At 22.7% G+C, this 24883-nt stretch overlaps 1 protein-coding gene across 1 annotated transcript; it reads left to right on the forward strand.

Annotated features, from left to right (window-relative positions):
• Nucleotides 1–20359: 20359 nt before the first annotated feature.
• On the forward strand, nt 20360–22964 carry LOC105359954 (neural cell adhesion molecule 2). Its single transcript, XM_011496724.1, has 4 exons — nt 20360–20371; nt 20804–20959; nt 21473–21806; nt 22786–22964. Exons 1-4 carry the CDS (start codon nt 20360–20362, stop codon nt 22923–22925), a joined length of 642 nt encoding a protein of 213 aa, XP_011495026.1. The 3' UTR covers nt 22926–22964.
• The last annotated feature ends 1919 nt before the right edge of the window (nt 22965–24883 follow it).

Genomic DNA, 24883 nt, shown 5'->3' on the forward strand with positions numbered 1-24883 from the left:
ACATTGATAAAACTATACAATTATGATTTATAATACAATGGTCTTTGCCGTGGCGAAAATACATGAGTACATCTTGCCTATTTTCGTGAGTATCTCGCATTTCTTCTATTTAACTTTTTGCCCCATCTTATGTACTATTCTAGGATAAGCTCTTCTCAAACTTCCAGTTATTCAGATGTTGAAAAAATTGCCCGTCTTATATCATACGGCAACACGTCCACGTAAGATAATACGAAACGAGAAAAGGAAATACCGAATCTTAGAAAGTAGCGTACGAATGAAGGGATAAAAACGATAATATATACATTAATATTTGTGACGAACAATATATCAAAATATATATTCAAAGGTACATTTTTATCTACTTTATGTATTTTTTATATGTAGAGTTTTATGTTACGAAAAGATAGCGATGACAAGTCGCACAAAGTTACCTCTATATCGGTGAACATATGGCCAAATTATGTTGATCGAACTGCTTATGAGCATCTATGTCAAGAAGCATAGAGGCTTAACCTGGCTACACCCTTCTGAATTTACATAATCCCTTACATTTTCCATCCTTGGAAAATATCATCTTTCCACGAACCCGTTATATTTGTCTGAGAAGTGATTTCTGATTTAGAATTCCTCTTTTGCAGTTATCGCGCTTCGGTACGCTTATTTGGATGATGTATTTTTACGCACCGACACTTTTCCAAAAATCAAAACGCTACTATATTACCGCTAGCGGAATCAATTACAATCGCAACACGAGTAAATTATATTTCAATTTCATAGAATTAAACTTACATCTTGTTACAACTTTGTTAAGTTAATTTATTGGAAAACGTATTTGTAGATGAATTTTTTATGCGGAAATGGAGAATGCGTGACATAAATTCAATACACATTCATCGAATATTTTACTCGTGTAAATGGTCGAACGATTATTTAAATGATTATATAATTCTGTTTAATTCATGAATTGCAATAAAAAAAATGATTTATTATACTAGAAGGGAAATAAAAGCTATTGGTAATTAAAACAATTTTGCATGTTTAATGCTTCGAGGTGGTCTCAGATCTGTAGTGATTAATAGTTCCTTCAATGTAAACTTTTAATAATAGCTAATTTTTTAATTCCGAAACTATTCCGAATTTATCTCGGATTGATGAATAACAGCAAACAAAAGGAGAAAGAAGTTCAAAGACTCAACAGTGAATTGAATTTTAATAACAAAACTCGATTCACTAGAGGAATGGGAAACATTTGGCACGATTGATATTAGAAAGTTTTTGACAAATACTTGTGGTTTATTCTAAAGAGTTATTTCTCTTAATCTCTCTCTCTCTCTCTCTCTCACACACACACACACACACTCTCTTTTCCAATACTTACTCATTCTATCTGTTAATAAATATCTTAGGCTTTTTTTATTGCCGGTTGTATTCATTTAAGCTCTGACGTTATTCTCGAAATATCCCCATTACCTAGACGTAATTGAGGAGTAGAAAAAATTTCCGAAAATCGTAAAAACAAATATAATAAAATAAATATTGTTCGCCACAAAATTAAAAGTACTATTAATTAAATCATAATAATCAATAATGATTTTAAACAAATTTAAATTAAAGTAAAATGCCGAGATGAAAATATAGCGTGGTGTTGATAATGTCACATTTACGTCAAAGAAAAAGTATTCGGCTTCACTTATAATCATGAAATGCTAAAGTTTCGAGATAAAAGTGCATACATATTGATAGCTCTACTGAATGATTCATTATACAAAAACTTGATAGTCCAATGATGCAATCTAATTTTTCAATTCTAATTTGGCTTTTATTTAAAATTTATTTTAAATTTGCCATTCCTAAAGCAACATATTTGTATAATTTATATGCAAGCGTCTAAGCGTGTGGATTATTACAGTATTTATTTATAAACTAATATTCCATTAAAACTATTAAAATCAAATTTTCCAATAATTATGATAATATATATTATCTCAAATCTATTATAAATAACGTTAGACAAATTATCAGAAGCATATGAAGCAAAGTATTCAGAACATTTAAAAATATTTTATACTTTTTAATGATTTCAATTGTGAATAATTGATATAAAGTCAAATTATTGAAGTATAAAGTAGAGCATCGTTAAAAAATAAGAAATATAATTTTAAAATTAGAAAAATGAGAAATAATGAGAGGTTTGAATTCATTCAAGTAAAGCTTTTAAAATTTTAAATTGCCTTTTCGAAACAGTATAATTTAGATTTTTTCTAAAAGAATAATGAGAATGGAAAAGGTTAAAACTATTTAGTTAATTTTTAATAATTTTTAATCATATTTTTTATTGTTTTAATGATCATGTGTATTATCATTCTTATAGACATTGACGCAGAGGGAATCATACAATTTGTAAATTAAATTAGACAAAAAATAGAAAATAAATCATTTTTAATACATTTAATTTTTCTGCGAAAGCTTTTTTCCTAAAATTTATTAATTATGTTATTGATACTGTGATTTGTTAAATATTTCAATAATATTTTGCTATAAAATTTCTAAGTTACTTGATATTTTCTGAAAATCAAATTTAAGAAAGCAAAATTTGTATTATCTTCAGTATATAGTAAGTAACGATTTAAGTAGCACAGCATCTCATATTTATTTTAAAGTATGTAGGTACGATGAAAGTCAGTCAGTATGAAGGTATACTGAAGAGAATTTTAGAGTCTGCGCAATATAGTCTGACTGAGCAAAATATTTTATAATATAAGCATGTTTTATTTTCTTAGTCAGCAGTTTTATAAGCAAAAATACGAGGTTATAATGTTGCATATCGTAGACAAATCTATGATATAATTAAACTCCACAGTATAATGTAAGATATTAATTGATCTAGTAGTCCTTACGTGACAAAATAAAATCAAATGACATAATTAAGTATGCATGGAAATTACACATCTAAAATAAAATTCTTAAAACAAGTTGGAACTTATAAGCAAATAATAAATATTTAAGATTGGATAGCAAACAGTTCTTATACTTTATCTTGTGCGTGTGCGCGCGTAAGTATGCTTTAATAATTCTAAGAGAAGTATAAAATATATTTTTAAGTACAACAGAATTTTTATAATTATGTGAGAAGCCAAGAGTAGGAGTATTTTATTGATATACAAAAATAATATATAACTCATAAAAATAAATTACTCAATATATTAAAAATTAAAAAATATTTGAACTTTTAGACAGCTTGAAGAAAAATCAGAAAATAATTTCATTCATAATTAAACGCAACTTCAAAACTATTCATATAAAATATGCTTTAATAAAGAATATTACATTAAAAATAAAAATTTGGAAAATTGAATATTTAAAGGTTTTTTCTTTTTTTGTAAATATATGTTTTAATAAAATTATAAAACATCATGTAAGGTGAGCGTCTGTAGAATTAAATTATCTGATATTGCCCAATACAGTTTAAAGTAGAATGATAATTTGGAAAAATAAGGAATATTGAATTAAGGAATATTTAAATGATCTTTATTACAATCTTTTTATGATTTTTATACATTGACACTTATAATATATTAATTATTTATATTTATAAAGTAATCGTGTATAAGGTATTTTGGAATTACTTTGTTGCTCTATGCAAGTTTTAGCGTTAAATGTACCGATATAAATGTTATAATTTAAATAAATATATTATATTTATAGATGGTGGTATTAAAGAAAATAACAATACTCAACAAACAAATCATATTATTACATTTATTAAATTAAATAACAAATTACTACATATATATATATATATATATATATATATATATAGGAAATTTATGTTGTAAATTTAAAATTGCATTATGTTTAACAATAGGGTGCATATTACGCCGCTTATACTTATTGTTATTAGTTGTAATATAACATTTGGCATTTACAAGTTATTCTGCTATTTCAATCCGAAGAATTTTCAAATATTTTATCTAAATATCAGAAAGTTCTTGGAGTTGCAGTGAAATAGACGATCGTCCCAGATTTCAGTTCCCAATATTCCTGCTTGCTCCGCTGCTTGTCGGTGCCCATTTTCTTCATTTTATTTTAAATAAAGGATGCATACTCTTGAAGAGAATTTCGTGCAGGTCACTGCGGAAGTTGCGCCTTTCCATTTTCATCTTTCTTATCATTTTCGGATAATGTTTTAGTAGAAATTGTCTCATGGACATCCCGTAATTTTGTTATTTTTACATTTTATGTATTACATTATCTCTTGCATACTTACAAAATTATAAAAATTTAAAATTATATAAAAAAAGTATTGTAAATATCTATCTAAACAAGTATAGGAAGTGCAGCAGAAATAACAATGTAAAAGAGAAGGAGGGAGACATAGAGATGGAAATCATTATATTTGCACAATGCATATAAGTTTTCGGAAGAACAGGGGTCTCTATTTTTCCATGTCTCTCTCTCTCTCTCTCTCTCTCTCTCTCCCTCTCTCTCTCCCTCTCTCTCTCCCTCTCTCTCTATATATGATTCATTAAATTTACAATATTTAACTAGTAATTATACGGACATTCATAAAATATATATTCATTACATTATTATATATTATTATTTATCAAATTTCTTTCTAAACAACTAAAGGTAAAATTAATTCAAAAATAATAATCTAACATACATTGCAATTGGGAAAATAAGATTTATAGAATAAAAATAGTTAAAAAATTATTTAATATTCTTTCTAACACAATTGATAAAAATTTTGTTAAAAAGGATATGAATTACAATTATCTTTTTCCGTTTCAACTCAATTGAAAGCAAAATCATGAAGTATTTCTTATATACTAGAATAAAAATACAATTTATAAAAAAAAATAGTATTACATTATTTTCAAGTTTAGGCAAATAATTTAAATATTTATTTATATACAGATACAATAAATATTAACATTTTTTAACCTCTATTTTATCTTCATAATTTAAATTAAATATTTTCTCTGAAAATATTGTAATAAATGACGATGAATATATAAAAGTATTTTAATTGTTTTGCATAAATAGACTACAATGAAAAAATTATGATTTTGATAAATTGATACAATTAATTAATTATGAAATATAATCATATATAATTCAAGAAGAATATTGGAATTTTTGGATAAAAATTAGTTGCATTTTATTTTATGAAATAATAAAGCACATTGTCACAAATACATATATGCAAGTATCAAGTTCATATAAGAAAAACACGTTTTTTAATTATTTATTCATAATAATTTATTTACGATTAGTAATTTTTACTGAAGAAGAAATATTTTTATATAAGAAAAAAAATGCAAAGATAAAGAAATAAATTTTACTTCCGATTTATTATTTCAACTTTTTCATAGATACTTCGTATAATTATAATTATAATATATAATATATAATGTATAATTAAAAACTATTATGTTTTACACTTATTTAACTTTCATTTTTAATTGTTTTTTAATAAGATGAAAATTTATAAATTAGCTTAATTAATGACAATTTAAAATTTAATTAAATAAATATGTTTCAAGAAAAAATTATTTTTAGTTTTCTAATATATCTATCTATATATCTATAAAATAATGTCTTCAATGCATTGACAATATTCTTCATAACTGTATATGTCGTTAATTGATATACTATTTTGAATGTAATTATATATATATATATATATAATTAAATACATATATAAATATATTACAGAAAATCAAGCAAAACAAGATAGTAATGTTAATAATGTTGCAAATGTTGAAGAAAAAGTATTCAAATTAGAGCAAGATTTTCCAGGAATTGCTAGAGATATTCTAGCACAAAAAGGAGGGACTGCAACACTTCCGTGTAAATTAATCGATCCAGGAGCCGGAATTGTATGTATTTTTTATTATAATTTCCTATTTATAATCTGTAAAATTGCAGCAGCTCATCGTAATTTTGAAAATTTAATTATAAAATTATTATTCCATGCTTCTTTATTAGATTATTTAATTACATACATTAAACAAAAATTTGATTAATATGTTATTTACAACAATTAAAACTAAATATTGTACTTAAATATAGTATTTAATGTAATTTTTAAATAATTATTTGCAATCTAGAGATTGTTATGTACTTTTTTTTTAATTTCTTCGTATATTTTCTATATTAAATTTCTGTACAAATTAAACACATTAATTATACAATCATATGAAATATTTTGTTTTATAATAATCTGCACAATATGTATAATATCTATTAATTATAAATTTTTTAAAGTAGTCATCCATAATTTATGAACTATTTATAATTATTTTAAGAATTAAAGTATCTTAATTAAATTGTTTTATATTTATAATGTTTATTACATATTATAAATATTATGATTATGATTACAATTATGATTATAATAGATTAGAATTTTTGTTTAAAAAAGAATTTAAGAAGATACTAACATTGGTCAACACAGATGAACTTATAGTATATAAAAATAAAATTTTTCTATTTTTTTTTCTTATTTACGTTTTAAGTGATGAAATGTTACTGATTTCAAAATAATGTCCATGTACAATTTCTACTGAAATCTTTAAACGAGGACAAATGTCGTATGTCTGTTTTCAATTGCCAATAGATATAAAATAGAATTAAAAGAAAGAATATGAAAACCAAAGTCGAGTAAAAACAGAGACTGCGACAGTTTCCCAATCCGTATATTACCTTATCAATGCCATTCAATTCTAGGATTTTTTTTTAGGCTTTGAATGCATATATTTTGTATAGTCGTGTTTTATGAGCAAAAGAAGAAAACATCGATTTTATTTAGTGTTTTATACTCTGTAATCGTGTGATTGAATGAAAAATATTGGATGCGTACTTCCTGTAATCTTTAACTACAGAGCTTTTTCAATAACCTTTTCTTCGCTTGTAAAAGAAAAAATTTAATGACTAAAGTTAAATACTCGGATATGAGGATAATTATTTGCGCATATACTGATTATAAAAATTGTAAGGAAATTCTCGGTCATAAGAAGCAAAAAATTTTAATTATTTCGTTCATATAATTTTATTTATTTAATTTATAATTAACTTGTTTATTAATTAAATACATAATAACAATAATCAATTAGTATATCATTAACCTTTATGGATATTATATGAATTAAAAGTATTTTTTCTATATGCCAACTATAACATTATTTTCAAAAAGCTGTCATCGTAAAATATTTTTGAAATATATTATGCTTTGCTTCAAATAATTTTTTTGTTTTTTTCAAACTTACAATTTTTTATAAATTATAAATTAGTATATTGTTTAAATAATTTACTTTTTTTTTATTAATTACATTATATTTATTATTTGAAAAATTTATTTAAAATTCAAATGATTTTTATGAAATATTTCATAATTAATATAAAAATGTTTGACTCATTATTACTACCTGTGTGTAATTATTTTCATACATACATAATATATATATATACATACATAATATATATATATATATATATATATATATATATAAACAAATTATTGTATACAATATTATAATGTAATATAATGATATAATATATTCAAATATAATACGTTCATAATTGAAATATATTATGTATAAAATAAATAATTTAAATATGTAATAAAATTAATTAGAATTACGTCACTTTGACATTATAATCTATACTGATTATAATAAAAAGTGAATTCAATAAAAATTTTGTACCAACATGCTTTTCATTCCTATATGTGTGGTGTTTTTCTTCAAGCGAGGAAATGTAGATGGCAGAAAAAAATTTTCGATCCTAAGATTTGTAGAAATTTCGATTTTCGTATATCTAATACAGTCAATACTATAAGTATATAAATGCATAAATATGTGTGAGTATATAAATGTATATACGTATAAATATATAAATGAGAAAAAAGCTCACTGCTACGCCTGAAACCAATATATATATATATATATATTGCAAAATATTCTTTATCGAAATATATTTTTGTATAATTATAGATTGTTATAATATTTCTTGTTAGAAACTAATATTGAAATAATAATATTTTCAAAAGTGCTGTAATATTTCTAACACTTATTTGTCATAAATTTTTTTATTTACATATCATGAATGAATACAAAATGATAATCATTTTATGTCTTGAATTTTATCCCTTTTCATTGCTCAATCGCTTGCAAAATTTAATTTTCTCTTATTGTTTCTTCTGATTTGAGTAATTATATTAGTGTAGTTCATCGACAATGTACTTGTATATTCTATGAAGTGCTTCTTCATATAAATTTTGAAAACAATATTACGTTTCCAGCTACTTAATTTTTACGACCTTATTTCTGAATTAAATTGCTATTTTTTGTTCATTATCCTATCGTTTCCAATAAATCAATACATATTTATTAATCGTTAGAATTTATACTGCATACTTCGATACTTAAAAAAAAAATTAATTGAATAAAGTTGAACGGATGCATATATATATATATATATATATATAAATTATTTTATCTTTGTTTTAATTATTATTTTTTTTATTACACTTTTATTAATATTGTTTGTTCATATCCATTGCACGTAATTTATTCGTTAAAACATTAAAACATTTAGCAATTATGATTTTCATTATTATTAGAAAGTATCGTTCAAACTTTGTAAGGTAATTTCTTCAGACATTAATAATTTTTCATTTTTTTAACGAAACGTTTATTTAATCAACGTAGTATATGCACATACTTATATTTAAATTTGTATTAATATTATATAATTATTAAATTATTATTATTACTGTATATACATATTAGAGATAGTTTTTGGCGTGGGCATTATAATATTATTATAATGAAAATAAAAAGGAAAATTTAAAAAATTTTGTTTAAAATTAATAAGTAAAAAATGTAATGATTTTTAAAAATTCTAAATTAAATAAAATAATGAAATAAATAATTAAAGTATCATAGTAGTTCTGTAATTAAATAGCGAATAATAATTAACAATATTTTTTATTATGTTACAATATACTTTAATAATCTAAATTCTTTTCAATTTCAAATATATTTATTATAAGCATGTATTTTACAATTTTATATATATGATCAAAATATTTTATAAATATTTTATTGTATGTATTCATAATAAATATATATTTGCTTAAATAAGTGATTAAAATTTATTGAAACAGTTAAGAAAACTAAAGTGTTGTACCCTTTGGTGAATTTCACTCGGCTGTCAAAGAGTTATACAAGTTTTTCTGAGTTTAAAGCTCAATAATTTTTCTATTGCTTTTTAACAATTTGACCCAATTTTATGTTACTGGTTGTTTATATTCAACTAACACTTGTTAAAAAATAAAATCTGATTTTTCATTTAAACTTTTCAACTTTATCAGAAAAAAATTTATTCTATAGTTTATTTTAAATTAAACTTTTATATATTGAACTAAAGAAGTCAGATATTTAATAGACAATTATAATCGTGTGTAAGTTTAGAATAAAAGTATATAAGATATTTTAATTACACATAAAATTATTGAAAACATTAGAAATAAATGTATATAAGAGTACAGAAAATTTGTAATTAAAATTAAATACTGAATGGCATTTTAATTATAATATTTTATAAATAACTACTTTCAGTATTTTCAACTATGTATTTTAAATTATATATAATTATATTAATATTAATATTAAAAAATATATGATTTAACTTTTATTTATTTCTCAATTATTATTACCAATATAAAAAATATCATTTATTAAATATAAAATAACGTACAGACTATAATGAAAGTTTAACTTTCTCATTATTTCAGTGACAGTTAATATATTGCTCGTATATCAATATCGGATATTTTGAAAAATTATATAACTAAAAATGCTTCTTCTGAATGTGTAGAAAAACTCATACAAAAATTGATATATAAGCATAATATTTATAACTAAATATCTGACAAAACTCGCAAATTTTATAAGAAAATGATTGAATTTATATAGTGTAATAATATATTCGTGATGTTTGAATGGAACGAAAATTAATTTTGTTAAATAATAATACATACCAACTTATTATTTTCTTAATAAATAAGATATATCCAGATACTTTCACTTGAATTATTATTTAGTACTTTGAATCCATTATATTGTAATATATGATCGTAAGTAATTTCATAATTCTATGACTTATTATATATTTTATAAAAATTAAAATTTGGAAACGGGAGGAGGAAATAAAAATTGTACAATAGATGCTTTATAATATCATTTTAATTACTTGAAAAAATTAAATTGTAAACTTGTTTCTTCAATAAAAATAAATTTAACCAGAATGTCACATGCTGGTATATTTTTTATTTTCTATTTATATCTTATTTAATAATTTTTACTTAAGTTTATTAATAATTAATTATCTATTTTTTATTAGAAATATTTTATTTAATTAAAATAATACATTTATTATATTAAGATACCCTTTATACATAAATGAAAAGCTCACAAATGCACAATTATCAAGATGTACATATCTTACAATTTATAATTATAAATTGGAACGAGAAAGACTACATATATATATATATATATATAAAGTGAGAGAGAGAGAGAGAGAGAGAGAACATATATTCAAACAATTTTTTTGTATTAATGAAAAACATTCGTGTACGTTAAATATTAATACGATTCGGTTTTAAAGAAATTTTAATATAAAATTTTTATGTAATTATATTTATACCCATTCCCAATATTACTTTTAAAGCACCTGAATGGCTATTAATATTGATAGGTAACATTTTATTTAGTAAAAATATTTTTCACACAGAAAATGTCTTTTATATACTAGAAATACTAAACCATTCAATTAAAATCGATAATATAAAAGAACAACCTGTGAATATTGTATAACTATCTCACTTAAGATTCATTAGAGTTAAAGTTCAATCTATATTTTATCAATGTAGGTCATCATGATTGTTTTATTAGTTTTCATAAGATTAAATATAACGAGTTCATTATAATACACTGCAAGAGTTTTTGAATCTCCCATTTTCAACGCTTGTCTTGTGTGCTTACTTTCTCTCTCTCTCTCTCTCTCTCTCTCTCTCTCTCTTTCTCTATCATTATTCCTCCGCATACAAGGTGTGCTATCCCATTATACCCTCTATTATATTCATTCGCTTCTGAATTTACTCGTATAAATTTTTTCTTTTTACTCTCATTCATTACTCTTTACATGTACCTTCTCCCGTTTTACTCTGAAACTGTATTACACCTTCTTATGAAATATATTTTCTTTAGACATGTTGCTTATTGTCTCGTATATTTTATATTTCCTGGATTGTTAAGTTCTAAACACAATACATAACTATTTGAGTGAATATAGGCCAGTTCCTATACGTGCATTAAAAAAACTTTAATAGATGAATGTAATATATATTTAAAGGCTTTTATGAATATATAAAAATTACATTATAATTGAGAAAAAGAAGAAAAAATAACGTAACTATTTTAAAAAGTTAATACAAGATTGATGTAGATTTTGAAATATTTATTTTATAAATATATGGTTTTATATTTTTTGAGCATGGATCTAAATAAGATTGACTAATAAGGTTTGAATATTTAAACAATTAAAATAAAGTTTTGTTATTAAATGTATTTTACAACATTATTTTGTAAAATTATATTTTTAAAACCAATTATTAATAATTGAAAATAAAAAATTCAGCATTAAAAAGTTAGATTTATAACAATGTGATTTATAAAAACTGTGACACACATGTTTTATATACTATTGAAAAAGTCTAAGATTTATGTTGATTGCTCTACAAAAGATGCAACTAGGCATTTGACAATATTTTTAGATAAATGTTACGGAAATATACAGATGCGCATGCAAAGTACTATTATATATAAAGCTGAGGTCGACTAGACAAGAGTAACTACATGAAAATAGATTCTAAAATATTATTTTATATGCGTAACAAAACTCCCCCCCCCCCCGCAGCATTCTCATTCGCATTTTCTCTATATGTCTCACTCTCTCTTCCTGCATTTTTTGCTCCTCACTATCATTCTATGTATCTCTGTCCCTTTATCTCTCTCTCATTAAGTTCTATTATCTTATAATCTCATTCTTTTCTACACCATTTATATATTCTGTATATGAAGTCTATGCGAATATCAAAGTGATGCGAAATTGACGAAACATCGAGGCATATTTTTATATTATAAATTAACATTATATTTGCATGCCCTATGAATGCTTTGAATCATTAATAATTATTCTTAAACTGAAAATGGAGGTTGCTAAAACTATAATGCTATTCATAATTTTAAACAATATTATCTTTTAGAAGAAATTATCAATGCTCATTAAGAGTATTAATTGGAATTCATAAATAAAAATTTATGTCAAGTTTTTTCCTAAAATGTATTAGGAGATATAAAAAGAAAAAAATCTACTGGAGAATATATGAAAATGCATTGTTTGCATTTTTTTAATATAAGAAATAATTAGACAAACTGAAATTAGCTAGCAATTAAACTATATATAGTTTCATAGAATGTGTAAAATAGTATAAAATATATGTAAAAAAGCAATATTATAAAATATATTTAGACAGGAGATCGCAATATACAAATGGATTAAATTCAATAATGCATAATATAAAAAAATAATCTCAGAATACTATTTTTCAATATAAAGGTCAATAATATTATGTTATTTCCGCTAGTTTATTTAAAAAATAATACTCCTTATAAATTATAATACTAATATGACATCCTCGTTATTACAAGCGTCATTCATTTGTCATAAGTAATGCGACACTCAGTAAACAGTAGATATCGGTGAAAATTTGTTAACCAAAGGAACATAAAAGAAAATTTCAACATTTTTAATAATATCTTTGTTTTCTTTATTTAATACCGAATATAGTACATATTTATTACTATTCTGTCTCAATTATTGTTTATACATATGCTTTCCATATGTAAATCTATCTATCTCTCTGTTGCCCTTCCATTTTATTCCTTCTCTATCTCCCTTTCCCTTTTTGATCATATGTAAAATATACATGTTTCTATATACAGGAATACATGTGCATTTATTTGTTTTTTTTTTTGTATGTATATGTATATATTTTTCTGCGTTGAAATGAATTTTGTAGCTAATATATTCTCAATAAGTATAATACTTTTAACGAGTTCGGATAATTTACTTACTTATTATTGTACAAACTATTGTTTAAGTTAAAAATCCAATTCACTGCAGTATGTTTTTGGTTCTTAAATTCATATATTTTGAAGAATTATTTTCATTATTTTAATTCTGATATTATAGATTATTTTTCGTTATTTATTGAACATTTTATAATATAAATTTGTAAGTATATTTTTTCTCTAGAATACAAATTCATTCAATAAAAACTGCAAATACTTTTCTCAAGATTTTATTAATGAAAGTCGGATTTCAAACTGCAGGATTTATTAGTAAAGAAAAATTAACTTATAAATATCTAGCATAATATAGAATGATATTAAATTATTGATAACAAGATATCATTTATAAATATTTTAAAATATTAGAAATAAGCGAAAGAATAGATATTTCTAAGCTATAATTGCATAAGTAAATGTGTCGGAAACCTTCAGCGATTGCAGTATTTAACACAATTAAAAATCCAATTATCATTTATATAATTTAAAATTTGTATAAATAATCATTTATATAATACAAAATTTATAAATATTGAAAGATATTTCTTGAAAAATTATCATGAATAGTCAATATGAATTATTATTTAATTTTATAATATTTAAAAAAGTTTTATACATTATAACTTTATTTCCAGGATCGATAGATTGAAAAATAGTATACTGAATTAAAAATATAAAAATATGTTTCACTGAAAAAAATTTAATGAACGGAATTCGAATCGCTTATAATCGAAAACAAAAGTTCCCCTTATGATACAAATACGAATAATAGTATCGACTTATGTTTATAGTAGATCGCTTCAGCATTTATCTTAATCTGTTTATAGATTCATTGTAATTTAAAAATATACAGTATATTTTCAAAATAATTACTTTAACAATAAGAGGATTATATTTTCAATTACGCTACATATAAATATAATGTCAAATAATATAATTATGTCTATTAACGACCAAAGTATTTAAACTCGTGAATTTAGTTAAAAGTGACACTTTTCAAGAATAATTACATTATCATTTTCAAATCATGAAAATATAATCCGACATCCTTCAATACGAATATATTGCTATAATTATTTATATTAACGTATGTACTATATATTGAATGAAAAATTATCAACATATTAAATTTATTGTCATACCGTTGTGCAAGTTTACTAGAGAATGTATTTAAATTGTTTATACATTATTTTTAATAGGTAATTCTGTACTCGATTCTAATATTCCGTTATTACTGCTACTAATGCATGTAGTCATTAAATTAACTACCATTCGATAACGCATCTTGATAAACTTTACCAGTTGCGTTTTTTATCCACCCCATTCTGGTCGAACGAAATGATCATAAATACTATTTAGCAATTACAGTGGAAGGATTATTAAAAATCAAATTGTGATACAACTCTGAAGTGCTTATACATTTAAAGTATAATTATTCATTTTCAATTATAATGATAGTAATATTTATTCATATATTAGGCAATTGAATAGTTATTTAAAAAACATAAGAGTAGTGCAAGCTAATTTTTTATTACTGTTAAACTATTACTTTATATTCCACCTGTATTGACGGTGTCGTGGTAGCAAATGCAGAATTGATTTTTCAAATTTATTCTATTTGTAATTCCACTTTCAATGGTAGCATTGCAGATTAGCTATGTTAATAATAAATGAAAATAATTGTTTTCAGCAGTTTATAACTTTGTATAAAAATGATTTTATATATTATAAAATAATGTTCGATATTGCTAGGCTTCATTAATAAATCCAAGAAAAATAGTTGATACAACATTTTTATACTCTACTTAACTATATCTTTCATTCATATAATTTTTTTTTTTTTTCTATAAATTATAATACCGTTAAACTTAATAATGTTTTGCGGTAATAATACTTTATGTTTTATTTTATAAGTAATATTTTATTCATAATATGTGATTTTAGGTTTTCCAAATGAATTTATTCTATTATAATTATATACAATATATATTACAATTTTTCAGATTTATACGTAATTCATTGTAATCTACATTGATTTGATTGAGAAGTGGATAAACGATTTTTATATAATTGAAAATAAAACTTTTTGAAAATAGTAAAAGAATGTTGTCTTTACTTCATTCTTCGTGGGATTGTTGATTTTAATGTAAGAAAAAGTATTGCCTAGACCCATAAACTTATTAAAATAAAAACACAATTTATAATCTATAAAAATTATAATCATGCATATCTGACTGTTTATAAGAATTTTTTTTTTGTGCCTAATGATTTGCAATTAGGTAAAATTGTTATTTTTACCTCGAAAGTACATTTGTATCTGTAACATTATCATTTTCAATTTGAAATTCCAATTGACAGATTATTAATATGTAACAATGAAATTAAAATAATTATTATGTTGAAACCTGAATGGAATGTGAATGAAAGATTCCGAGTTAAATTATTTAAATTATAAAATAAAATAAGGCGGAAAATTGTACGGTAATGAATTCGTTATAAAATACAGGACATAAGTTTTTACTTTTCCTTGAAATATTAAAGATATTTTAGTTTGAATTATATATTTTGAAATTACTGACATAATTATACCTTTTTATCGTTTTGGGTATGAAGCTTCCATTTACTAAAAGAAACAAAAAGCTGTGATAATTTTTCAAATAGCATTATTAAATATATTCAGTAGAAATTAAAATTGAGTGTTTTAAATAATCTGAATGCTTCACAAATATTTATTATATATGGATAAAAATTTCATATATTCATTTAATTAAACTATAATTTTTATAAAGAGAATTTAAAAGTATATTTAAAATATATTTAAAAGATATGTAACTATAGTTGGCTGAAAAAATTTGTAGTTAAATACTCTATTTTTACAATGATTACAAGATTTCTAACTCTCGATTGACTTAGTAATCTGTATTAATAGTCGATTAGTCGATCTGTTGTTGTCCTTCTTTGACAACGTGCTTAAAGTACAGTGACACTTGTGTCAACTGTTGAGGACCTGTACGATGTCGAAGTGTCAAGTTAAGTAAGTCCGCCCGACTTGTTTTTGTGCGAGGTATGACTAACTAATTTATTAATATAAAAAGATGTACCTTGTGAGCTGCAGGTAATCTGTATTAATGTTATTCGTCTTCAAAACTACGTGAATACTAATAATAAATTCACTTTTACCAATTAAATGTGAAAATCTTAAAAATTTTAACAATTAATTTAATAGTTGAACTTCATATGTTGCCAACTTCAGAGCTTACTTCATCTCGGATAATTTTGTAGCCAGTGAAGTTAAATAAATTTTTGCATAGCATAAGCAAACTATTAAATAATAAATGCCAAAGAAAAGCGAGGAATAAAATATTCCCTTACGTGTGCTGGGTAACATCTTTTATCTCATTCTGCATATATCGGTTGTTATTACCTTCAGTATATTGCCCGCTATCCGATTTACATAAAGACCCAATGAGTGTACTCTAGTACTCTCCGCTGCATCTCTAGTATCCTTTCAATGGCCAATGTTTCCGGATGTACATATTTAAACGAGCTGCAAAGTAAGATGGAGATTCATCGATAATTAGATAGATAGATAGAATTAGAGTAAAGGAGAGAATAAACGAGAAAGAGAGAGAGAGAGAGAGAGAGAGAGAGAGAGAGATTGAATTTCAAATCGTTTTTAATTGTACCATAATGCAATGGCAAATACATTTTTTTCTATATAAAATTCAATGTTTTCTACCTCGTACTAAATAGTTTGATATTTCATTAAAAACTTGATGCATATTCAGTATTTATATATATATATATATATATATATATATATATATATATATACTTATTTTAAATAGAATTTGTTTTTTGTATTTTTATTAACAAACTTTTGATATATTAGTAAAAATTCATAATATGCTTTAGTATGTATATTATTTTTATAAATTCTAAAATTATGATTAGATATATACGATATTTTGTAATATATATTTTCGTTATTCTAATACAAATGAATTATTAAAAAATTTAATTCTTTTACAATAATCTAAATGCAGATTATTACTAGTCGTGACGATGTTGTTAAAATGTATACAATCCACATAAACTCTGTAGAGTGAATCCTTATAATATTTTATAATGGTTCATATATTGTAATTTTTTCTTTGAAAGGATAATTTTTTATCCTTATGTATCAACTTACTAAGTAATTAATTGAAGTTATTATACAATTTTTATCTTTTACAATTAATTTTTAATACAAATATACTCAAATAATAATCAAATATGAGACTATTCAACAAATGTGGTACTGTGAAAAAAAATTATTTATCAACAAAAAATAATGACGTATAAACATATAATTACGTAAAAATAGTTTCAAACGTGTAATTAAAAAAATTTCTAATGTTTATTTACGATTTCATATTTCGTATAAATTTTATTTCCACTTATATTGCAAATAAGTAAGTTAAGATGTTCTTTGTGTATATTCATATTCTTAGAGTAGGACGCACAAATTCATTATTTTGATAATTGTAACATCCAGTATTGTAAATTTTCATTGCTTTTTATTAAATACAGCGCTTTTCGTATTTATGAATATTTTTTATCTTCGTTTCAAGTAGGTCATTGATAATAATTTAATATAATTATAATCTTTCTACCTAACTTCCAATTTAGTTTTAATGTCTAAAAAAGTTCTCCAATTCAGATTATTTTTCTTTTTATGAACAGTTTCTACTTTTATCTTTTTTACGAGTAGTAAAAAAAAAAGATGCAATAACTCAATGAAAAAATTAATTATTGTGATGCATAAATAGGTTGTCCACCCAAATTATCAAGATCATATGAAAAATACTAGATATGTCTATAATTCTGAATTATATAATAATTTTGTTCACATACATATTAAAGTAATGAATTACGTAGTAATTAATAACGATTCACTTTTTAAAAATATTATGTATAAAATTCATAACAATCTAAAGAAATAATAAAGTTTTAGAGACATAAAATGAATAAAATTCGAAATACTTTCAAATATAATTCATAAATAACCTCAAACGAGATATTTCTCATTAATACGTACATTTTATTATCATTAATACATAAAATAAACTTATATAAGCAAGTAACGAAACTTATAAAAATATTAGTTTATAGTAGATAGTACAGCTCGTTTTTACAAATAAAAAAAGTTCTAATATTTTTTAAAATTATTCAGTAATAAATATTAAGAATATATTTTTCATAGTATTGTATTATTTTGTCATTGATAATTTTTTTAATAATTTATTCAAGAACTTAAAATGAAATGTTATATATTGCTAAATAAATATATTTATAATTCATCCTGGAAATACGGCGCAACTTAATATTTAACGATACTAAGGTATCATTCGCTAAACCAGCCACCAAAAAAATCTTGAAAATATCTTTCTGATTGCAAATCATCATTTCCATGATAATTAATTTTAATTTCATTGTTAATTATAATTTTTTAAATGATTATTTTAAGATTTTTATGCTCTATAATTTTTTACAAAGGGCTATGCTTTTATTCTTCTTATTCTGGTTTATATTCTATTTTAATTTATTTTAATTAACTGAATAAATTTCCATATTGCTTCAGTTAATACGAAATGCATTGTCGTAAAAGAAATGTTTTTAATAATATATACGTATATAATTTAATTTTAAGATACATGAAAATACGATATTGACCCATTGCGTGAATATCGAGCTAAGATAAACTTTTTTAAAAGGCATTTTGAAATTAAGAAAGCATTCAATTTAATAGAATTTTAATTTACAAGTGGATAATTTATTTTTAGGAAATTGATTTTATCAGATGTAAATAATTTCGAAGCTTTTTTTATTATAAATGTTAAATGTTAGTAAGAAAATATATTATCAAAGCAAATGTTGTTGAAATTTTATGTAACTAAATGCGTATAATAAATATTATTTTAATGCACAGGTACCTCGTAGTATTAAATGCGCATATAAAATCAATAAATCAAATATATCGATACTTCATTATAAATTTAATTAGAACGTCAACGTATAAGTTATTAAAATTTACTTTTATTGATTTTAAGATGGATATTTTCATAAATTCAGATTATTAAATACGTATGTATATACTCATTAACCAACCTCGACTGTTCAGATCATTTTAATGTTCTCGTAGTTGATAACATCCTTCATTATTTAGGGTTTGTAATTTAAGATTATTTTAAAATTCACATGCAATTACGTAAAAACAAAATGCATAAATTATGGGCAAAATTCAGACAGAATTAAGTATTTCTTTTGAAAAATCGATAATCTTAATATTACCATTAAATGGCAAATGTAAAAGATACAGTACGTAATAAATATGCTGTATGCAATATTTTTTAATTTGAAATTACAAAATTGATTAAAAAACGAAATATTACATTAAATTTTTAATTTGGATTACATTAAATTATTTGTTTAAAGTTATTAATTTTTAAATATTTTATTTTTCATTACAATTTCACAAAATCATATTACAAATAATATTGTTTGTGCAAATATATAATACTATATTTATGATAAAACATTTCTTGACGCATTAATAGCTTGAATTTGTGTTAAGAAAAGCAGATATGAATTTTACATCAATATTTTATATTTTGTGAGAAAAAAATTAATTTTTTAAATATAACATTAGTTTATTTATGTTCATTTATAACTACTTTGATATGTATAGTATAGATTTATCAATGATCAATTATTGTTGTCAATTAAGAATGCAATTGATTTATATGAACATATTGTTGAAAAAACATGAATAATTATCGAATCCCTTAATATTATGAATAGCGAATGTAGAAGTAATTACATTAAAATATCAAAACTATTTAATATGTTAAATAATAAAAATTAATTATATATGCTTTATCTTAGACCTAAAAGATATATATATATATATATATATATATATATATATATAATTATATATATATGAAAAAAATTTGACATCAGTTTTAAGATATTTATTTCTCTTTTTTGCTTTTTATTGATCATTCAATATTTGTGTGATAATTGCTTTGAAGAAATATTAGTAATCTACAGTAAATCATATAGTTAATGTATTTGTTATTCATATATATTTTATAACTATAGTAATAATGCTATTCAATGTAATAGAGTGTTTTACAAACATTTTAAGTGAATTATATAACAATATCAAATTGTTGTTATCTATACTATCTTTTTAATAATTCGTATGATAATATACTTTTTATTACTAAAATATCCTGCATTAAGTAAATATTGATATTTTAAATGTAATCAAGTTTTGTTGCCTTTTACTAGTTTAAGACTGATTATATTAGCTGTTTTTTAATTGGCGGTAATATTTGTCTTCATTAAAATCATCCCTTTTATGAATATATTTATATATTAAGCTTATTATAGATAAAATTATTAGTTTATAATATAATTTTACATTTACATTTATTATACTTTACATTTACATAATTTTACGTATACATTTTTTTTTATTAAGTTTTTTATGAAATAAATTGATGAATATTGGACTTTACCACTCATTTTATTTTTCTGGACTTTAGGTCACGTGGGTAAGGCGTAAGGACAGGCAACTGTTAACTGTCGAACGAAATACTCACTCGGTAGACAAAAGATTTATGGTGAAGCACGTAAACTCGGACTGGTCGCTATTGATACAAAAAGTTACTCATGATGATGCTGGCTTATACGAATGTCAGGTGAGTTTGTTAAATTTTTCAATTTTATCAGTAATTGATTATCTTTTATTCGGTGTTCTGCCTCATATAGAAGTACTTTAAAATTTATTTAGCATTATTAGGGAATTTTATCTAATTTTATTTAGGAAGTAATACTTACCTTAATATTAAATGTATACATTAAAGCTCTATTAATTCAAATTAAATTAATTAAAATTTTCATTGTCTAATAAGTGATGAAAGAGTAATGGAATAATATAAAAAATAATGTCAAATATTCGAGAGTAAATGAGAAAGTATTATCAATATTTCATATATTACTTCATCAAATACAAACTTATTTGGAATATTATAAAATCATTCTTATAAATTTTATAATTGTTAACGTATTTGTAACTGACAATAGTTAATATCTAGTTAGAGAATTCAGAATAAACGGATAATGAAAGATATCGTTTTGAAGCATAAAATAAAAATAAAAAACCACAATAAAATATAATTGTTTTGGTATTATGTAGATATTTACTTGTGCAGGTGACATCACATCCCGTCCAACATTACTTTGTACAGCTGAGTGTGACCGAAGCCTATTCGGTGATACCCGGTGCACCGGATCTTCACGTGAAGCAAGGATCAAATTTGCGTTTGGAATGTCAATTAATGTCGTCTACCGAAGCGCCGCTCTATGTGTTCTGGTATCGCAATTCTCGTATGATTAATTATGATTCAGAACCTGGTGTTAAAGTTGAACTTACAAAAGCTGGGTCGATTCTCGAAGTAGAGAGAACGCAGCTAAGCCACGGAGGAAATTATACGTGTGCGCCAAGTAATGCCAGGGAAGCCTACGTAATGGTTCACGTGTTGGAAGGTTAGTCCTTGACTTTTTATATTTACGAGAAATATTAAGAAAATTTGTACGTTACAGAATAAATAGAATTTCAGACATAATGTATCACTAACAATAATATTTATAATATAGCTTTTTTTTTTTTTTTTTTTTTTTTTTTTTAAAAAAAAAAAAACATAATGAGTTATTTATTGAGTTGTAACGCAAATGTATTTATAATCTTTATTAAGAAAATTAAAATATTAATTTTAAAACCGAAATTAAGAAGACGATATAGCATATTTTATAACTACCTTGTTACATAAGAAATATAATTCAATATAATTTGTAAATGGAGTTTCCAAAAAGAAAATATAAAGGTTATTAAGTTATGTAAAATATTGGAATATAGTTTTGTTATACATTCGAAATTACTTAAATAATATAATAATCAAAGTTTTTATTTATGTAAAATTTAAAATATTATTAAATGCAATATAAATAACAATATCATATGTACAATGCACGATTAAAAAAAAAATGTATATATTTCATAAATACCAAATAGTTTTATTACAATATATATGACATTATTGAAGTATTTACCTAATATAATGAATATTATTAATTGTAGTTGCTATTTTGTCGTTGCAAAAAGAAATTTTGCTCAGTATTAAAATAAAATCTATGAGAGATTCAAAAGAACTTAAATAATTATTATCCTGATCAATAAGACATATACAATCATTTCAGCATAATGATATTAATGTTTCACCTTCCTTGTTCATTGGGAATCAATTATCAATGAAACATTATTATTAATACTTGCGATTTCTTTTATTTTCGTAGCACTCTATTCATTATTCAGTATTTCGAATGTACTATGAAGAGGGTTAAGAATTTCCCTTTTGTACAAAACTTTCGGAAATTCGTTATTTAACATAGTATCGATGTTACATTTACATTAAAGTATTTAAACATATTAGACGAAATATGCTAACTTTTTAATTTCACTTTACAGAAGAGGAGAAGCCCGCAGCAATGCACGGTGGGGATCGTAGGAATTTGAGCCCAGCAATTTTAGCCAGCAATTTTCTCATTTCTTTGCTAGCGACTGTAAGCTGGAGGATACCTACCTACACGAATCTTTATCCTACGTGAGCGAATCGATAAGCCATGGCGTACAATCCTTGATTTTCGACCAAAGTCGACGTAGCCACCAATGTATATTAAGATTCGTATATATATATATATATATATATATACTACTCTTACCTATATAAGATTATCTTGAAACAGTATTGATTGAAAGAATCCATTATCTAAATTATTAGAATAAATATTTTATTTTTTAACAAATTATTCTCTGTAATACGTAGATTTTTAATTTTTAGATATATCTAAGTTTTTCTACATACGCATATGTGTATACGTGTATATATAACACAGAAATGCGTGCGTGCGCACAGAATAAGCCATCCACGTATCAACATACATACAAATATACGTAAAAGATGTTGAAAGTCGAATTAACCCTGTCAGATATTATTAAAAGTATCTATGAGTTTACTAATTATATTTGTTATACGGCAGTGCAAACGTACACAAACATACGTACTTTATCGTAATTTCAACGACATACTTGTATCCTTAATTTTATACAACGCACGCTCATAAGCATCGCAATTGCTAATGAAAGGCGTAAATATATATTTACTAATATGTATTTTAAATGTACATAATTAGATATATTTTATTTTATTACAAACACTAACTACATTCATTGAATTAAAAATGTGAAAAAGTTGAAAGAGTTTTGATAATGATTAAGATTATATAAATTATATTGATATACTTACAGTAGTGGTACAGACATTTCTTAAGATATTAGCAAACATTTAAAATAGACAAATTTAATCACGGATTGTAAATATCTTCCTCATTTAAAATAGCAAATAATTGTGAATACATTTTTTCTAATTAGGTGCAAAAAACTTATATTAAGTACGATATGTATATTTCGCATTCACAAAACCATGTGTATCACTACTTTTTCATTTCTTAGAAATTATATATTCATAAAATAATAAAATAACTTTATTCATTTAGTTTCTAATAAATTTATTGGTTAATTTAAAAGAAATATAAAATATGTAAACATTATAAATAATATCATATTTATTATACATTCTAATATATATGTATAATATTCGCTTAAACTGCAAAATAAAATTTATCAGAACATCTAAAAACTATAAAATTTCACAATAGCTTAATACTTGAGAATTATTAGAAATTTAATTTATAAAAAAATACTGTTCATTACTAAGTCTCACATTTATACATTCGACATATAATTTCATTATTTTATAAGCTAATTATCTCATTCTGCAGATGTATATTTATGAAAAAATATGCTATTGGAATGTCAATATTCGTGATATGAAATTTAAAATCGTACATATACTGTAAAAATTTGAACAATATTCAATTTTAAATAGTTAAAGGAATTGTTTTAAACAATGTTGAGAATTTGCATTGCAATTTGTACTTAATAAAATGAGTCAACTATTATGAGACATTTATTTCAATAATGTATTTTATTAATTTACAAAAATTATTCTTATATAAATATTATTATATAGATAATATATTAATCGTAATTTTAGTAATTAATGTCTTAAATTATATACGATCGCTTCATAAAATATTTTATATATTTTTACAGAATATATATATATATATATATATATATATTAAAAAACCGAATAAAAATGAATAACAATTAAACAAAATTATTATTTTTTGCATATAATATTTAGTGAATATATTTCAAATAATATAATTGATAAATATACTTTAAACGATTGATAGATATTAATATTTCTATTTATTTAAATACATACAAACAATTTACGAATTGAGTAAAATTTATTTCTACAAGATTTAAGTAATATTGAAGAAATTGAGAACTACATCTTAATAAATATATAACATTTTATAAAAATGTCCGTATAAGATTAATATTTATCTACCTATTTTTAATGTTATTCTAAGATTTCCTTTAATGTTAATTTTTTTTTTTAGATAATAAAGAATATATAACATTTAAAAGTTAT

This window comes from Ceratosolen solmsi, unplaced genomic scaffold, assembly GCF_000503995.2.
Source record: "Ceratosolen solmsi marchali unplaced genomic scaffold, CerSol_1.0 scaffold29, whole genome shotgun sequence".
NCBI classification, from domain to species: Eukaryota; Metazoa; Arthropoda; class Insecta; order Hymenoptera; family Agaonidae; genus Ceratosolen; species Ceratosolen solmsi.